The sequence below is a fragment of the Sycon ciliatum genome, chromosome 10 (assembly GCF_964019385.1).
Source record: "Sycon ciliatum chromosome 10, ocSycCili1.1, whole genome shotgun sequence".
NCBI lineage: Eukaryota > Metazoa > Porifera > Calcarea > Leucosolenida > Sycettidae > Sycon > Sycon ciliatum.
In genome coordinates, this window is record NC_088652.1 from 3241465 (window position 1) to 3261719 (window position 20255).

General features: G+C 46.1%; 2 protein-coding genes and 1 long non-coding RNA gene across 3 annotated transcripts in view; 1 reads left to right on the forward strand and 2 right to left on the reverse strand.

Moving 5' to 3' along the window:
• LOC135826284 (uncharacterized) overlaps positions 1-253 on the reverse strand; it is a 2500-nt gene extending 2247 nt beyond the window's left edge. The window contains exon 1 of the long non-coding RNA XR_010555239.1: positions 1-253. This exon is cut by the window's left edge and continues 232 nt beyond it. This is a non-coding gene — a long non-coding RNA (uncharacterized LOC135826284).
• A 3936-nt stretch (positions 254-4189) lies between these two features.
• On the forward strand, positions 4190-4534 carry LOC135826242 (uncharacterized). The gene has a single exon (XM_065338871.1). The coding sequence runs from the start codon at positions 4190-4192 to the stop codon at positions 4532-4534; it is 345 nt and encodes a 114-aa protein (XP_065194943.1).
• Positions 4535-4624: 90 nt separating this feature from the next.
• On the reverse strand, positions 4625-14250 carry LOC135825931 (protocadherin Fat 3-like). Its single transcript, XM_065338573.1, has 6 exons — positions 13089-14250; positions 10525-10671; positions 8455-8598; positions 7723-7830; positions 6525-6668; positions 4625-6136 (listed from the first exon to the last, which is right to left on the reverse strand). The coding sequence occupies exons 1-6, from the start codon at positions 13231-13233 to the stop codon at positions 5259-5261; spliced, it is 1566 nt and encodes a 521-aa protein (XP_065194645.1). The 5' UTR covers positions 13234-14250; the 3' UTR covers positions 4625-5258.
• Between the last annotated feature and the right edge of the window lie 6005 nt (positions 14251-20255).

A 20255-nucleotide genomic window follows, 5' to 3' on the forward strand; every position in this document is an offset into this window, starting at 1 on the left:
CTCTCTACCGGTATTTCGGTGACTTCGACACACCACAGCCAGTAGCTATTCAACACGAAACATGAAGTGAAGAAAAGATCTGAAAATAAAATAATTCCTCTCCATCCCAGAGGTGTGACTGTGCTCAAAGCGGTAGGTGCATTCTTCTGAAATACGCTGAGCACTCTGCTCGTGAACATGTCAACTGGCGGGTAATCAACTTGAATGTGATTGAAATTTTACTGAAGTATGGCACTGCATAAGCAGGGCAGGGTCGAAGGGACACAACCTTTTTGACAATTTGAGTAACAGGGAAAATCCCGCTGTTGAGCATAACGTTGGGAACTTCCATCCAGTCAGAACACTGGTAATAATTGTTACTGTAACAATAACAATAAAGTGCATGCACTTGTCGTGCAGGAAAGCACTTGGCAGCATCTTGCGTTTGATGCTACTGCGTACAAACAACATGAATGTTTCAGGAATGAGAGCAACACGTAAGATAGAACAAGTAGTTAGTGTGGTACCTACTTGACTGTACTGCCTATCGCCCCTGCAGGCCTGATGTTGCTGCATTCAAGAATAGACACAGTGACGGTAACAGCATCGTAATTGAGCACTTGACCTGCCACATTTCAGGACTTCCGCGTGTTGCCATCCAGCTTTGTTCTTGTGTGGCCATATGAGGAGGAATTGCGACGGCCATAAACAATTTCGGGGGAAAGCGCTGAAGTGGATGGAATCCCCCAAAGTCAAGATTAGCTCGATGCTGTGATCCTTTGCCCTTACTCCGGTGGCTTGGACTCTTGGCCCAGCCATAGCATACACATGTACTTACTCAACTGACAGCCGCAGTTTGGAGTTATCATTGTGTACAGATTGTCAAGTTCCTTTTTCTTTTTCTTTAAAAAAATTTGTTTTGCTTTTTTATTAGTTGCTGTGCCACGCCAGTGATATCATGTTGTGTAATTGTCTGTATAGGAGGCTTTCTCACACTATTGTCGTACTGACAGCAGCAGAGAAACCAAAGAAGACCATGCACTCAAAAACTTCCTCCTAAAGTGAGCAACGCTTCAGATGATCCGCCTCTGCCTGGACGGCATTTACGCATTCAGATGCCGCGGATGACACAGCAGGATCATTTGACCTGCCAACTTTGATAGTACAGATCCGAGTGAGACTGACAATTTGGTAAATATTATAATGCGTGTCCTGGAAAGCTCTAGCTCTCCGCCTTTCAATATAATGGCGAACTTAACTTTAAAAAGTCACGGCTTTGGGTGAGACTCAGTCAGACCAAGTTTTCTACATCCGCATGAACGCCACCGCCCTCAAGAATCATCTCCATACAGCTCATTTAATTGCGGTTGGATGTGAGTAGATCAGACCCACCATACAGTAGTCAAAAGTCGAATATCCCGTCCGCTGCAGGCATGCTAGCATACCCTTGATCCCCACCCATAACAACAGCCTTTGATTAGGGAACCAGGGAAATAGTTTCATACATGGAGAAAGGAAAAGAACATAATATAGTTACGAGTTGAGAGTAACTATCCACCACTGTGACTGTGACTGGATACTATAATTATACAGTCAGAAAGTCAGAAAGTGCTCCAACTAGGCACAAAACTAACACCTCGCCTAGCTTACTTGTTGCACTTTCTGACTCTATTATAGTTTCTATTTCCGTCTGATGATCGATTCAGTTCGTGAAACTCAGAGTTACGAAAATACACCTGCTCATTCTTCTCACTGTGTAGTATCTAGTTACAGTGGTGGACAGTTACTCCTAACTCTTACCCATGCAGTAAAACCTGGTTTAAGCGACTAGACCACGGTGCAAGGAATAGCGGTCGTTAAAGCCAGGTGGTCTTTAGAACCAGGTCCCACAGTGTCTGTGCAGTACTGTCGGTGCATGGAAAAACGATCGTTAAGAGCAGGTGGTCGCTAAACACAGAGGTCGCTTACATCAGGTTTTACTGTATGTTCATTTCTTTTCTCTTTCGAACTTTGTCATTCCCTCAACATCCGAGTTCAACACATGGAGACGTTGGTAGAAGGGATCAAAGAAATAACATGGGAATGCTCACTGTTCGCAGCGCTCCAGCTAGCGCTATTTCGCCCTACTTGCGTTGGCACTCATCTGATTCATGACTGCAACCTAGAGCCCTCTATAGAAGTCCAGTAAATCTTCAGTTTGCTGGTAGGTCGAACGCTGCAGGCCACCAACTTTTTTTATTGTTACTGCCGACACCACTGCCACTAATACACGTACGTTCTGTTGTGCTCAGCGCGGGGCTACGAATAGGTAATATGAAGCTGACAATGATGCGAATGACCAACTCAACGCCTGTTCGACACACTCACCCACTTATGTTGCTGCCTGGTTTTCACAAGATGCTTGAAGCGCTGGAATCGGCAAGGTGACATCTTTAGCGAGGGCAAGCCTGGCGAGCACCAAAACTGTGGTTATCCTGAGCCAAACATTCCAGCAGCTTTATCGAACTCAGCTCATGAGGGGTTACTGTCCCCCAGACAATGTGTTCTGGACAAGGAATGGTACTTTCGTGCAGATATTCGAGTAGTACGTACAGTGTAATTCTTGTGTTGACTATCATGAGTCGGTCAATTGGAGCACAGGGTGATTGGGTTTCTTCTGAAAACAATTCTGCTCGGAACCCAACAGATTGTTAGTACATGTACATGTACATGCAACTGCTGGAGCTCTATGTATGCCATTTTCACGAATGCCTCCGTGTGACATCTAGCACTGCTGCAGTAGCATTCCATACTATGTGATTCATGTATTTTGCGTTCGTGCTTTAAATTTTATGTATTCACCAGAGTAGGTAGAATGTACTTAAGGGGGCACATCACCCAAAAATTCGCTGAAAAATCGAATTTGTAAATTCATATTGAGTGCTACGTCAGTTGAAAGAGCATGAATAGCTGCAAATTCTCTGAAAACTGTGTCCCTATCTGACCAGCCGTTCAAGAGTTATGGCCGAAAATGTGCCGTTGCAAGGAAAGATTTTTTTGTTGCATGCTGTCATTTGTTGGCAGCACTGTATTTGAATGTGAGCAGACCGTGCGCAACTTGTCGTATTATGGAAACACGCGAAAGTGTGCAGAATTTTGCCCCAAGTCCAAAAAAGTCCGAGAGAACGCCCACTCGTTCCGTTGTGACAGATTCCAGGGCCACGTTGAGGGGCCCTACCCCACCACCCATGGCTGCTTCTGGACTTGTTTTAGGTTTGGGTCCCGCGCACGGACAGAATGGGCACGAAAATGTGAAAAAAATGTAAATGCATTTGTTTGGCTCCTGGGTGGCTCGCACACCGTAGCACTATGCCGGAAGTTTGAGTTTTTCCGGCCTGGAAAGCCTGTCAGTGAGGCGCAAGAACTTGTAAATCATGTCCTGAGGGCCAGCATAGTGGCAGGAGTGTGTGGTCAAAATTTCACTCAAATCCACTGAGAAACACCAAAGTTACGGTCAATTGAATGCCATATGAAATTTTTGGGTGATGTGCCCCCTTAAAGCCGCGGCACATCCAGGCGATATTGCCTTCTTTAATTTAATTAATAAAATAATGTGAAAAACGTTTTTAAAATACATGTGCGAGACTTAGATGATGCAAAAATGGGGTATGGGCGGAAGGAACAAGGAACTCGGTGATAAAATGTAAAAAGAGAAGAAACACATGAGAACGAGTTATGCAGCAACTATCCACGACTGTAACAAGATGATAAACGGTCAGAAAGTGCAATAATGGGGCACAAAACTGACAGGATACTGAGACATTCAACGACCCGAGACCTAGCTCTAACAGATCTCCAGTGCGCAAACCAACAGCCTTCCAACTTGGAAGGTTCATGGTTACGTACCGTTTATCATCTTGTTACAGTCGTGGATAGTTGCTGCATAACTCGTTCTCATGTGTTTCTTCTCTTTTTTACATTTTATTTCTGGCTCAGTATCCGAGTTTAAACTCTGTGATACGTTACGTTTAGCATTATATAACCCGAACACTCAACGATCGGATAAGTATGTATGGTATATGCAGGGTTTTCCAACATGTACAGGTACTTCAGTGCTATTCGAGGCAAATCGTAGGTTACATTATAGAGAGCGATATGTCAGTATGAAGAATTATACTGACATTTCGCTCTCGATATCTTCTAGACTGTAAAAGTGCTGCCCTTAATGTATATGACGGGTCCTACACTGATCTATGACAGGCCATATGGTAGAATCTATAGGTCAAAAGGTGGTGGTGCTGATGGTACCGGTGGTGGTCATGCTGGTGCCAGTGGTGGTGCTCATGCTGGTGGTGCTCGTGCTGGTGGTGCTCGTGCTGGTGGTGCTCGTGCTGGTGGTGCTCTTGCTGGTGGTGCTCGTGCTGGTGGTGCTCGTGCTGGTGGTGCTCGTGCTGGTGGTGCTCTTGCTGGTGGTGCTTGTGCTGGTGGTGCTCGTGCTGGTGGTGCTCGTGCTGGTGGTGCTCGTGCTGGTGGTGCTCGTGCTGGTGGCTGTGGTATACTCAAAAGCCTCTATTAAGGGCAACAAAACACAATTTTCCAAGATGAAGGCTGGTGGCTGTGGTCCTGGTGATGCCGGTGGTGGTGCCGGTGGTGGTGCCGGTGGTGGTGCCGGTGGTGGTGCCGGTGGTGATCGTAGTGATGGTGTTGGTGGAGTGGATGGTGGTGCTGCTGCTGCTTGTGTTTCTGGAGGTGGTTACAGTGAGTATCGTTTATAAAGTGACCGGGTGTAACGATATACCGGCTATAATGATCGAACTCGCCAAAATCAAAATCAAATCACAAGAAATACAGCTAAAATATCACTATACACACTATTATCGGCTATACCGATATATCGCTTATTGTGATGGGCTTCAGGAAGCAAACCATATCAAATGCACAGGAAAATATCGTATATTATACTGATCAAGAGTGATGATCACAAAACAATTGTTCCTCAAATTTAGTTCATTTCTTCCAAAACTGATGCAGTGTTGCCTGGATGCATCTGGCAGCAGACGTGATTGAGAGAAAATTCTTCCCTGTATGCTGTAAGCAGCCACATGTACACGTGGCTGCTTTTCATGCATTTTCCAGCGTGTACGCATCATTTCATGCACAGTCATGTGCCATGTGTCAGTCATACATGCAAATCGGCTGTAGTGATGCACCGGATATAGTGAAACATTATCGAAAATCAAAGGGGCACGTTATATCCACTATTTACTGTACCTCTGTGGTGGCGGTTGTAGTGGTCATGCCTAATGTTGTGTTAATAGGGATGTTGGTGATGGTGGCGTTGGTGGTGATGTTGGCGGTTGTGGCGATGGTGGAGATATTGGTCGTGGTTGCAGTGGTGGTGAAATTGCAGGTGACTCAGATGTCCATGGCGGTAGTGTTGGTGTTGCTATTGGTGTATATGGTGATGCTGGCGGTGGTAGCCTGGGTCGTGTCGTATCAACGCGTTCACCAATGCCTTGATTAGCAGCCACCATTATCTCATTTATGTGGCCTTCAGGATGTTCGTTTTGCACACTTTCATACGAGTGGTTGGTGGTGTCGGATATGAATACTTTCTGGTTGCTTTGATGGGCCGTCGTATAATGTGATGTAGAATTTGACACGCGTGTGAGATGTAGTGACGTCATTCCGTAACACTCCACATCGTCTGCCTCCACGGCTTCAGCATAGATCAAATGATTACCTGTACCGGGCGCATCTGTAACATCACCGGCGTCTTCGGGTATGACGTCACTCGATCCTTGCAGCTGAGAGCGAGAAGGGTTGCAGTCAGGAAGGAGTAGGTCTGCTGGGGCGGGTGGAGATCCAGCTGAGCTGTCAGTGGCAACGCCTGTACCTGGGGCATCTGTTACATTATCAGTACCTTCAGGCATGACGTAATTTGACCTGTGCATGGAAGGTTGCGGCTGAGAGTTAGAGGTGTACCTGTCAGGAGGTGATAGTTGTGCCGGAGCAGGTGGAGATTCAGTTGAGTTGTTAGTGGCGACACCCTCACGCTCACGTCCCTTCCGTCTGACGATCCTTCTCCAAATAAAGAGAAGGCAGATTGCGCCGAGTATGGCTGCGATGCTGCACGCCACCGCTATAATGATGATCTTTGTCTTGCCATCATCTGATCCTGAATCAACAGGCAATCGAGAGCGGAGGAAAGATAAATGCGGAGAAACGCAAGAACACGCAGAGATTAGTTGGCGTGAAAAGCAACTACCCACCATTGTCAGTATACATTGTAGTTTACGAAAGGGTGACAGACAGAGAAAGACAGATACACACAGACAGAGAGACAGACAGATACAGACAGAGGGATAGAGATGGAGAGACAGACTGACATACAGCCAGACAGAAAGAGAGACAGAGAGACAGACAGACAGACAGACAGACAGACAGACTGACTGACTGACTGACTGACAGACAGACAGACAGACAGACAGACAGACAGACAGACAGAGGCTGAGGCAGTGCGAGATATAAAAAGAGAGAGCACAACATTTTCTCCTGAATCTCACCTTGTATATCCTTGCAGAACATTCCTTGATAGGGTGCCGAACATACACAAACCAGCGGCGCGAAGTCTCCCTCTAAGCCTCCTGTGCACACTCCAGCATTTTGACATGGATTTGGATCACACATGTCCGTTCCATTTGGGATCTCTGCGCAGACAACCAGCGAAACCGACATGCATACATGTACTGAGAGCATACCAAGAGCATGAATAGTAGCGGTACGTTAGCCTGTGACATTCTTGGCAGAGACCCGTACCTCTACTGTATTACTGAGATGCAAGATCATTTTACCTACTAGGTGGGCCATGTAGGACATGTAGATATTTATGGTATGCATTTTACAGTATTTTGCAGGGAAAGTGGATGCTTCGAATGCTAAAATAGGATCTACATAGACCAAGGAATAGACCGAGGCTCCCCGACTATGAAGTCTAGAATCTAATAAGAATTATCGTCTTCCTTATGAACGAGTCAAATGTAAGCAGTCGACTAGATCGCACTTTCAGTAATCAAAATACCAAAAGGAAAAAGAAGATGACGGTGATGTCTTGAGGTTTCTTGCAGCTGCAGCTAGGCCTGGGCGGATAATGCTAGCTATTTTGCGGGGTAATGCGAATGGCAGTGCCAGAAAAACTGTATCATAATGCTACTTATAATGCTGCTGTTCCTCTGTAATGCCAGCAATTTACCAGTACTAAGTATGGAAAAATGGCTTGGTTTGGGCAGTATGTGCACGTTTCGTGGAAAATGCTAGAAAATCATGATCATAATGCTACTAATTTTATGCTTCTATTGCTCCATAATGCCAGCAAAACCGCAATAGTATGCATGGAAAATGGCTTAGTTTGGACAATCCTATGCAGGTTGTGCAGTTCTATGTACAAGGCATGTAACGGTCCATGCACTAATGCTAAGTGACTGTACAAACATCAGCTGCTACCACCCCACATTTGATTTGGAGTGGACAAAACTTCCAAAACTGAGTATAATGCCACCTTTGTAGAAATGTAGTGTTATAATGCTAGCATAATGATCGTTGCAAATCGCACACTATAATGCTACTTATAATGCTAGCATTATCCGCCCAGGCCTAGCTGCAGCCTCATCTGGTAAGAATGGGAAATGCCTAGAGAGACATCATTGTTGCTCTACGTGGACAATGGGCAAATGCAAAATACAAAAATACAACTGAGTGAAGTACCTTGGCACATATTCCCGGTCAAGGGAACAATGCAAGTGCACCGAAATCCTGTCGCCGTCTCGGAGCAAATCCCTTCGTACATACACGGGTTTGGAAAACAATGGCTTACTGGAGAACAAACGAGACAAGTACAGAAGGATTCAGATAAACCCTGTCAAAAAAAGTCTCAAGTTTTTTTGTCATTTGTGCCAAGGCATAATTATGCGGATAATGTCGGCAGAAAAATTGGCAGAATTCGGTACTTTTTCTGGTAAGTTACATGCATGTTTGGTATGTGGATAAAGAAATGGAGCAGAATTCAAGGAATTGCCTGCCATAAGTTTTGTATGGTTCTGCCAATTTCACTGCTTTGCGAGCAGAATCTGCCACCTTTTCGAGCATTATACGCCAAAAATGTTTATTTGTGCCCGTCATCTCTAAAATAAGCACTACATCACTTCAGTAATATTGCGTGGATAATTCTAAAATATACTGAGAAAATGGACACACTTCAGGCCTCTTGAAAGTTTTCAATTTCACTACAAAAGTAGTATACTTTCAAGCCTTATCGTCAGGTGAAATACAGGCCAATCAAATGAACATGGACAATGGATTGAGTGGAGTAGAGAGGTTGCTAAAATAATAACAACGACGAATGAGAGTCATATCCACTTCGAACGAAATAGGGAAACGGTGAAAGTATGAGGAAACCTACCAAACGTTTCCCCATTTCGTTCAATGTGTTCTACTTACCCAAAGACAAACTGTTGTTCGGTGGAACGTCGCACACACGGCCAGAATAACCAGATGAACATGCGCACATAAAATCTCCTCCCAGGAGCCGGACGCAGGTACCGCCATTCAGGCATGGGTTAGTCGGACAAACCGGACTGGCATCTGTACGCCGGAGCAAGCATAACAACGATGACACCAACGACAACATTGACAATAAAGGCAAGCGCCCATGGCAACACCCTAGTTGTCAGCCCCTCAGCTCATTTACCTTTAACAGGTTCGTCTTATCGCAGCGCTGAATGCTGTTGCTTTTTTGTGTGCTCCGTGTGCGGCTGGTTGGGTTCTTTTCATTTGCTTTTAGTTCTTTTCGTTTTTTCGGGGTTTATTTGCATTTAACGTTGGGTTTAGCTGCATTTAGCACCGCTTTAGTAGCTGCATCTGCGCCTTGATCCTTGAAGGGTGGTGATGTTCCTACGGATGCGGAAAACTCGGCCTCTAGCCGAGTCTGACGCGAACCGTGAAAAAAATGAAATCAGTTGCATTTTAACTCGGATACGTTCTCATGTGTTTCTTCAGTTGCATTTCCTATTCATTGATTATGATGGTATTTTTGCCCGTAAAAGAGGCTTAAGTTGTCAGTCCCTGGCTTGAGTTGTCAGTCCCTGGCTTGAGTTGTCAGCCCCTGGCTTGAGTTGTTAGTCCCTGGCTTGAGTTGTCAGTCCCTGGCTTGAGTTGTCAGTCCCTGGCTTGAGTTGTCAGTCCCTGGCTTGAGTTGTCAGTCCCTGGTTTGAGTTGTCAGTCCCTGGTTTGAATTGTCAGTCCCTGGCTTGAGTTGTCAGTCCCTGGCTTGAGTTGTCAGTCCCTGGCTTGAGTTGTCAGTCCCTGGCTTGAGTTGTCAGTCCCTGGCTTGAGTTGTCAGCCCCTGGCTTGAGTTGTCAGTCCCTGGCTTGAGTTGTCAGCCCCTGGCACCTTCTCTGCCACAGGATAGTTCTACCTCTTCTCCTTCTTTTTTTCCTTATTTACATTCGCTGGTCGCAGTCGCTGTCATGTTATTGGGCTTGTAAATATAATCAAACCCACAATGCCATCATGCAGCAATAAGAAATATCGCGCCAAAGCAACCGACAGCTGTCACAGGCCAAATGAAAATACAGTACCAAACTCATTGAGGAAGGTCAGAATTGTGACTACAGGCAGAAGGAATCTCATCTTGCTCAAGGGACTCGAATCTATGATGCTGGTATAAGAGCTATAGCATGGCGTAGCATTGTTGAGTCATACAATTCTGATGATCCACAACGGACCACGAGACAGTGCAGCCACATACCCATGATGGGAAAGTCGCAAGTCGTTCCCATCATATCCATACTATGAACTGGATGGTGGGGGGGGGGGGGTAGTGTGAAACCGTGGCAACTTACTTTAAAGTTTGAACTGATATACTAGTACATGCAGTGGACAAAGAGAGCATGCGTGGTCATTTTATCCACTCCACACTACAATACAATGTAACCACAGTCCATTCATCGGAAACTGTCCCGCTGGTTTTTGAAAGTCCGATTTGGGCCGAATTGAGGATCAAAACTCACAAGTTGTACAATGTACTGTTGAGATACCGAATTCAAATAAATCAATACCATACCAATACCATACTTTAAATCTCAAAAATCTGGGTTTTGGATCTGCTCCTCCATACATTTTGCTATGGTATACCTGTCCCAATTTTGTAAAACCTGGCTGAATTTCTATTTCCCTGTTCTTCGACTTTTCTGGCCTCAAATGTGGCAAGGAGTAATTGCACGGGTCACACAATGCAGGATGTACTGTTGTTTTCACAATATCTATAACTATGCGCAGGAGACACCAAAGAGTTAGGGTGCCAGTTTCCAATGAATGGACTGTACACTGCTGGCAACTGAAATCCGACCCCTGGGCAGTGCGCTCACATCGCAAAGACCCAACACAGGATAGTAAAACTACGAAACAGAGGCCGCTAGAATGTGAACGCATCGTTCATGCGCCGTATTTTAGTTGCCAGCACTGTATAACTGCGACCTGGGGCTGATCATAGGTTGCCGCTGACCTTACCTAGCACGTTGATTTCACATCGTTCACCGTCCGTGTAGGGAAAGCTTGAGCAATAACAGCTTGGGCCTGAGGTTGCATTCAGACATTGTCCTCCGTTTAGACATGGGTTGGGTTCACATCCACTTGTCTGTGACGTCACAATCGGCCCTACATAGATTGTAAGCACGAACAAATTGCCAGGTTTTTCTTGCCCCCTTCTGTTCAAAATATGTTTAATTGTTGAGCTTCCCAATGACTGTAGCTTTTGCCTGTGTTCATGCTTGATCAGCTAGTTTTTATTATAAGCCACGCTTCTCGCAGTAAGTGGGCTTCGACGAAATAATCCACTGAAATGCTGACCGACTGACACTTGACTGACTCACGGTTGCCCTCCGAGTGGAGCACGGGAGAAGAATGGACGTCTACGCCGCACACCTACAAGAAAGCACCATCTCTACTTAATACACAGTGTTTTGTGAGCACCATTTCTCTTCTTCTTCTTTTTTTAAATAATGCTCTCCAGGTACAAACATCACCAGGGATACAAACTTACAGAGACGCTCTGCTTCCAGTTTGACAAGCACCTCAGGAGCACCAGCCTGCAGCCCAAAAACACTGTGTGTTGAGCAGGGAGGGAGTCGTGCTTTCTTCCAGGTTGGCCGAGTGGCCGGCCCGGCATTTTTCTTGCGTGCTCCAGACGGCATTCGTGAGTCAGTCAAGAGCAGGGAGTAGTAAAATACAGGGAGGTGACACGCCACTAATCGTGATTTTTGATGGGTGCCTCGCGCTTGTTTTTTTTCTTTCGCAAAAAAAGATGATCTGCTGAATCAATCTTGAGTATTTGTCGAAGAACTAATTCCGTGAAAAGGTCTATCCATCTCATGGAACAGCATTTGTTTTGCTCTTGTGATACATCTGTGTCATCGTCATATGGAAAGGTACCACCCTTCCGAAATTCGTCCCGATCGACGGCATGGAGCAATAGAACGAAGGTGATTTCCTTGTGAACAATACGTATACGATTGGAGATGAAAAGCGAGTGCACCGATTTCGAAGTCGAAAAAATCTCTAGGACACCACACGATCGGCACTAATTTCTCCTCAGTTGTGATCAACCAGTACTTCTCTACCTTCTTTGTGATGATGAGCATTTCATATTATGGTATGCTAGAGATTCTGGAGTTCACTTTTCGGAATGAAATGTTCCTAAGTTTGTCAAGAATTGAAATGCGGGCTACGTCGTCGTAAACAGCTTGTATCGACACAGGAAAAATCTACGGCACGCAGGGATATCTCCCAAAGTGATACCACTCTTGCTGGACTTCCATCCTGACGTAGTGGTAATTATTTGGTCGACCACCAAACTTTGTGAAGGCAGACAATTGTTGGAAATTCTCAGCGCTGAGTTTCTACGGGCTACAGTAGGAGTCTCTTTGGCGGTAGGTATTTTACTACTCCCTGATCGAGAGAATCCTGATCCGCGCGCGTGTCTACACACTTCGGTACCCATAGTACCCCAATCTCACCCGCCGGGTGAAAACGGTGCTGAGGCAATCGTCAAACTGGCTGTACATGCTCGTGTCACCTCCCTGTATTTTACTACTCCCTGGTCAAGAGCCATACATGTACATGTACTGAAGCATGTGCATGTATGCATGAGCCTTTTCTTTTGATGAAATTCAGTCGTCACTGAAGATTTCCAACTTTAAAAAAAACCTTTAAAAGAAGAAAAGAAACACACGGATTCGAGCTAAGAGTAACTGTCCACCGCTGCAAATACATGCACATGTATATAGTCAGAAAGTGCAACAACTAGGCACAAAACTCACAGAGTGATGAGACATTCAACGGCTTGAAACCTAGCTCCAACACATTTCTGAAACGCTAACCAACAGCTTACTAAACACTCAATGAGGTCTTCTGATTATAATAACAATGAGTGTATCTAATATCAGTGATGCACAAAGGCACACAATGAGTTTGTCTGATGATTGGTTCAGCCATGACACTCTGAGTCACAAGGGAATTTACTCAAGCTTTTCATTGTGTGCATTTGTGTACGCCGCTCTGCTCTGCCTGGATCAGGTATTGAGCACTTTCGCAGAACCTAAGCACACTGCCTCTGTGTAATAGCAGTGATGGACAGTTACTCTTAACATTAATCTATATTGTACGTAGCCTTTTCCTTGCTACTAGCATATTACATTAATTTTTTTATTATTGGCTCATATTGCTCAACATCCAAGATACGATTGTCATTGATATTGATAGTCAGAGCCTTGGGGCGAGTTTTACATATACTTGATTGTACATGTATTTGTGTGGAAGAAACATGGATGCGAGAGAAAATTATTGGAAGTGACTGCCCTACATTTGACCGCAGCCATGTGTGTGTCTGTGAATGAGAGTGACACATGTATGTGTGATTGTGTACGCGCGTACATGTGTGCTCGTTTATGCTTTATGCATCTGAGGGTGCGTGTGTGTGCGTGCTTGTATCAGTACATGTTTGTGTGACCGCGTACGTACGTGTGCATGACATGTATATTTTGTCGGTGTGTTTGCGTGTATGGCGTATCGCTTACCGTCTGTTGTCGTTGCTATGGAGAAATTGACCTGCGGAGCTAAGCCAATCAGCAGGAGCTCCAGGTGTGTGGGTATGCTTAGCAATAGGGTTACATGCACAAAGATGCTTAGTACAGGCCATTCTCGAAATACCTGTAGGTTCATTCTGCCAGCCACGCTGAAGGCTACCCAAGCACGCGCTGAGGAGACGTGAGAAACCCTCTGCCGAAAATGAATGGACTCCACTACCAGCCACTGTCTCTGAGCCTCCTCTGCTTGCGATCTCTATACACCGGCTTTGGCTGGTAATATGCTAAATATACAGTATCCTCATCCACTGCAGATGTCGTTCAGGACAACGAAGAGTCTGGGAACGTCTTGTGTAACGTACTCCCTTGGTCACTGCATACCACTCTGGGTTCTAATATTAAAACAATTCTTTCAAATGTAAAGCTGGGAGGATGTAGACTGAGCGCACATGCCTGCCAGTTCCAAACTTTTTATTTCGACTGTACTCAGTCTGCGGACAGCATGCTGTTTCGTTCTTTGGGAACTCACTCAATCGCTCGACTGTATGTTTGAGAGAAAAGAGACATCTCCACATGTACATGTACATGGAGACTTGTGGAAGGGTTCATGAAGTCTAGATGATGCCATACTCCCCATAGACATAGTAGCTCTGCTGGTGAACAACATGTCGGAGGCACACGTATTTAGTGATACTATTGTGTCAAGTAATACATTGTATACATCCTGGATATGTGCATGACACATATACAATGCAATCAGCCAGGCAGACTGTGCCACTGACAGCAAAACTGGGCAACGTAGGTCTACGGTACATTGCAGCTGTGAGCAGGGTACCGGGTAGAGTATGCTGTGTGCATGTTAATGTACATGTACATGTACATGATTGCAGTGGTGCAACATGCGAGCATTCCGAGCATTCCTTGCTCGGAGAGGCATTGCACTGGACAAGCTACCAGGAGTGCGGCCAATCGGAGTGGGTGAATGCAGGCAGCGCATTGAGGCAAAGGCCATGGCACTTGCTACGGGAATTGATGTCCAGGAGGTCTGTGGGGCTGACCAGCTATGCTCGGGTGCAAAAGCTGGAATTGAGGCAGCAGTTCATGCTATGAGCGACGTTTTCACCGAGGATGACACCGAAGGACTCTCTGGCCGAGATGCGCCAGGGTTCTATTCAACGCCTACCGTGGGTACGCTGTGATCATCTTGAAAGGTTCCTGTACATCTGATGTCCATACCGGGAATGATGATGAATCTTCTTGTGCGGGACGGTTGCGCAACATCAGGAAGTGGCTCGACCGCCTTATCGATCAGGGTGAAGCTTTCGGATACCAAGTTGAGCCGACAAAGAGTATCATTATTGTTTCCCCGGATCTCGTTCAGCAAGCTAAGGATGTCTTTGGGGATCTGAACATTCAAGTAGCCACATCCGCCCGTTTCCTAGGAGGCTGTATCGGTGAACCTGACGGAGTGAAATCGTTTGGCAAGGAGAGAGTGGAGACGTGGGTGAGCAGTGTCAATTGCCTTGCCACTGCTGCCAGGAAATACCCCCAGTCGGCGTATTGTGCTTTGAATCGCTCGCTCTCATGTGAGTGGTCATACCTCCAGCGTGTTGTCCAGGGTCTTGAAGAGGAGTTTGCTCTGCTTCGAGACGTCATCCTGGAGCCATTTGCCCCAGCCATCCTTGGGCGGGAGGTTCTTCCTCGGCAACACCAGCTCCTCACCCTGCCAGTCAAGTATGGTGGCTTGGCTTTGGCCGATCCTGTCCACACAGCACCCCAGGCTTACCAGAATTCGAGAAACGCAACTGACATCCTGCGCAACTCCATCCAATCTGGTAACCCCGTAAACATAAATGATCACAGCGCTCACTGTCGCCGCATCACAAGCCAAAACAGCAGGGAACGAGATGTGATTTCCGCTGAAATCAGCCAATCAATTCTCAGTAACCTGCCACAGCTTGAGGAGCGCCCCCTCTCACGCATCGTGCGGGGAAATGCCTCCGGATGGCTTACGGTGTTGCCCCTGAAGCGCGAGGAGTATGATCTGTCGAGTACAGAATTCCGCGATCAACTTGCCATCCGCTATGGTCGGCAGCCGCTTGCCCTGCCAGCGCAATGTGATGGTTGCGGGAAGCCCTTCTCTCTTCAGCATGGCCTTGACTGCCCGAAAGGTGGACTTATCAAGCGAGGCCACAATGATCTGCGTGATAGCGATGCAAAGCTAGCTGATATGGCATTCGGTGGTGTTGTCGTCGAGCCGATCATGGTGCTGGAGGGTGATCGGATGGGGCAGCCTGCTCTTCGGGCAGATTGGCTTGCCCAGGGTGTGTGGGAGGATAACAGGGTGGCGTTTTTTGATAATCGCATCATTGATGCCAACGCACCTAGCTACTCCCATTCATTCTGGGAAGCTACTTCCAACCGCGCTGCTAACGCGAAGAAAAAGAAGTATCGTCAGGCCTCCGAGGACCTCCGTGGGTCGTTCACACCACTGGTTTGTTCCACGGATGGGGTGCTACATCGCAAATACGCCAGCTATCAGAAGCGACTTGCCGGTCGCCTCGCCCTCAAGTGGGACAAGCCATTTTCAATCATCATGGCTTGGGTGCGAGTTCGCAGCCAATTTGCAGTGATCCATGCAGTCGACCTCCGGCTACGCGGGTCTAGAAGGCGCCTGACAGGCCTGTCGACGCAGGATGGTGCTGGGGTAGGCATCGGCCATTGAGAACTGAATTTCGTCTGTTTTACATGGAATTTCTTGGAGTTTCCCAATGTATTGTACTTGAATAAAATTCTATTTTACCTTTCATGGTATCTCAATTTTGTTTTCACGTCTACATAACTTTATTTTGCCCGTAAAAGAGGCCGTTTACCCTAAAAAAAAAAGTGGTGTACAGACACGTACATGTCACATTGCAAGTAGGGGAAGTCCCAGCTGTGCCATCTACTTATAATACCGGTACTGTAAAAGCCATTATTCTAACGAGGCGCATATACATGTATAACGATTTCCCAAAAATGACTAGTTTACGTGTACCAAAGGTAACGATTCTGTCTCATTCTCAACGCTCAATAGGACAGTATAATTATGTATCGATTTCTGTATAACGATTTCTATTTTAACGACAGATTTCTCCTCGTTAACTCGTTAGAGTTAGCACTTCGTTATGTATATGGCTTTTACAGTACTACAAAATTACAAAATATTACACAGCAATGAGTGAAACAAGTCTCTTTCCGCTGTTACTCGGAGTTTCGTGTGAAAACACTCATCAACAGCATAATTACAACGAAGAGTAACAATCACTAGAAGAGGGCAGAGGTGATGGAGGTACATTTCAATTTTATTTCACTTTTAATACTATTCATTGCATTCCCAACTCATCACAACCACGCACTCTTCAGCCGAACCATACAGACAACAGCAAGGACACTTCCGTTGAGAGATAATATTGCTCCACGCCTCTAGACAGCTGTCTCGCTCCCTGTCGGAGCTCATCAGTAGAGGATGATAATGATGATAATGGAGGAATGATCATTCTTATACACCAGAAATGGCGCACGTGCACGCTTTCCACATAATGCAAGCTGCTAAAATGGTAAAGTGTGAGAACAGCGATAAATAATCATAGTACGCGCTCATGGATTCACACCGACCTGTCCGCCCGTCAACAGGATCGACAGCGGGAGGCCCCACTGATGCCGATGTCGATGCACACCAGGAAACTTGTACTAGTTGTAGTCGTGAGTGTGATACCAACAGGTCTAGCAGCAACCACTGACACACGAAAGGCCAGCTGGGGCATTCACTCCAGTCAGGGATGCTTGGTCGACGCTTCGTATCAGCAGCTCAGCTCAGTTTGATCAAACAAAGATGTTGCAGATGTGTCTTGCTTTTCCCCTTCCTTCTTCACCGACTCGTCTAACAGGTCTAGTAGCAACCACTGACACACGAGAGGCCAGTATCACACTCACGACTACAAGTTTCCTGGTGTGCATCGACATCGGCATCAGTGGGGCCTCCCGCTGTCGATCCTGTTGACGGGCGGACAGGTCGGCGTGAATCCTGAACGGCAACCGAGCCTGTCGCGTTGGGGGATCTCGGCGGTGAGTCTCACCTCGCCTGCATACATGGACATTGCAACATCATAATAATAAACAACATACATGTACTTTCCATTGGCATCAGTATTCCGCGTAAGATTTTCGACGCCTGTGTGGTGTGTTTCTCCACCAATGAGCGCGTACTATGATTATTAATCGCTGTTCTCACACTTTACCATTATTTTTAGCAGCTTGCATATGCCATTGATACACAAGAGAGAGTTTGGAAGCTTTGTCACAACTCCGAGTTTCACGTATCTCTACGATCATCAGGCAACTGATGGATCCAAAACGGGCAGCCAGAACATAAGGGGGAGCAAGGTGGGAAATTCCGAGGGGTGTCATAGGCGACGCGTATCATAGCGCAAGAGTCAGGTGCAGGCGTGAAGTTGCCAAGTCTTCAGACTTGGGGCTATGCAGCAGTAGTTCCGGCATGAATAGAATAGAGCTGGGGACAAATGCCAAATCCACACATGCCCACACCACTACACAAACATACACCCACACTCTCTCCCTTTTCTCACATACACATACACTCACACGCGTCCGCACACACATTCTCTATATCTCTCTCTCACACACACACACACACAAACACACACATTCATTCTCTATATCTCACACATGCACACACACACATTCATTCTCTATATCTCACACACACACACACGCATTCTCCAAATCTCACACACACATTCTCTAAATCTTACATACACACACACACACATTCTCCAAATCTCACACAAACATTCTGTCTCTCTCTCTCTCTCTCTCTCTCTCTCTCACACACACACACACACACACACACACACACACACACACACACACACACACGGCCACAATACTCATCCTTTCATTCTCACACCTACCGCACATATAGTTGCACCCGCACTTATCCAATCACCCACACGCACTCTCTTTCTCACGAATGCACACAAACACACACACACACACATGCGCGCTCACACTCACACACACTCACACTCACACACACACACACACACACACACACACACACACACACACACACACACTTGGCAGCGGGACTACCAGCTAGATTCACTTGACCTTACGCGCAAAGTTACAGAGGTAGAACTTGTTTTCATGACGACACTTGGACACAAGCTCTGACCTCTTGTTGAGGGAGCGGGTCTTGTCGGCCCAGGCAATCTCCAGCTTCTCGGCCAGACACAGGTTGCAGCGCTTCGAGATGTTAGAGTAGGGTGCGGCTCTCCTCACAACGGACCACCTGATACTGTAAGGTTTGTTTTCATCCTTCAGTCTCCAGATGTGTCTGGACAGTCTCGTTGAGGTCTCGTGCTTCTTGTGGCGAATAGTATGTTGATGACCATTGAATCGTGTCTTGAATGTCCCTTCCGTTAATCCAGTGTACTCCTTCATGTCGCTGCCGGTTACTTGTGCCCTGTACACAATGCTCGATGCTAGACAGTTTCCTTCCAAGGGGCAATCTTTTTTGACACGGCAGTTGCAGGTTCTCACATCCTTGGTCTTATTCTGGTGGTCGCTGCGGAGGATACTATTGTTGTGTTGCTTGACGATGGTGGCGAAATTTGGCATGCAACTGTAACTGAACTTTAGCGTGTTCCGGTTAAATATCTTGTATAATTTGCAACCGCCATTGATATATTATGTGGAAACGCGCACTTGCGCCATTTCTGGTGTATAAGAATGATCATTCCTCCATTATCATCATTATCATCCTCTACTGATGAGCTCCGACAGGGAGCGAAACAGCTGTCTAGAGGCATGGAGCAATATTATCTCTCAACGGAAGTGTCCTTGCTGGTGTCTGTATGGTTCGGCTGAAGAGCGCGTGGTTGTGATGAGTTGGGAATGCAATGAATTGAAAATATGGCCGAAAGCTCTGTCGCAATATTTAGTTTTAGAATACTATTGTGTAGATTATCAAAAGCCCTAACTACCGGTACTTGTAGACCTACAGGCTACAGCACTGTACATAATTTACTTGCTTGGAACACCTGGTTACTTTCAAGTACATTGCTCTTTAAAAATGGAAAACCTGACACACACCATCTTCAATCCAAGTGGTCTCTTCGCTGCAAAAATATTTCTCAAATCAACTTTTCGGCCAGGAGCCATCATCAGGATTGCTCTTGCCGTCCAGAACATCGCTTGCATCATCCAATTATTCATCAAACCTTCTATATAAACTAATATTCGTACACTAGTGCATGGTGCTTCAATCAGCACTGTAACATTACAAGCATCGGTCTGTACTAATAGTAATAGCCACTCTCTTTGCTAATGCTATCACGGCATAGGTGGCGACTGGCGATACATGGTATTGCGGATGCCGACTACCAGCGCATGACACATGCCACTAGTACTAGTACTCTTAAGTACCTGTGCCTATGATGTACATCGAAGTGGTACGGATACAAAGTATTAGCGGAGATTCCGCATTGTTTTCCTCGCTACCTATTCCTCACGCACCCTGACCATTGGCATTGAACTAAGACGTGATCAAGACCTACAGATACATGTACGTGTACATGCTGTCTTAATGCTGTCTAGAGCATTGCCATTGGGCATTACGCTCCTCGACATTACTGTAAGACATTATTATATTATAATTTATAACGAGGAAGCAAATCTTACGTTTTAACGGATGACATTTCTTCGTTAAAATAAGATCCGTTGAGGCCGTACTGCTTCATATAATGCTGTGTGTGGATATGGCAGAATACTGCAAGATCGTTAACATATCTTCTCGTTAACCTATGAATTTTGGACAATCGTTGAATTTTGCGACTCGTTCTAATAACATATCATACAGTAGTCTTCTTGAGCACTGCTGGCTCTAGTGGTGCTGCATGTCTGTGATGCCTCCTTCGCACCATGGATTGTAACTCGGCTTGCTTATATTAGAGCTCGTAGCTGTACTGGTGAGGCGTTCATGGCCGAAACAGCTTGCAGTCTACAGCACTGGTTACATGTACATATAGATGTAGGTGTTATGTGTACAATCGCCTCTCTATTGTAGATTTTCACAATACTGTACTCACCATTCAC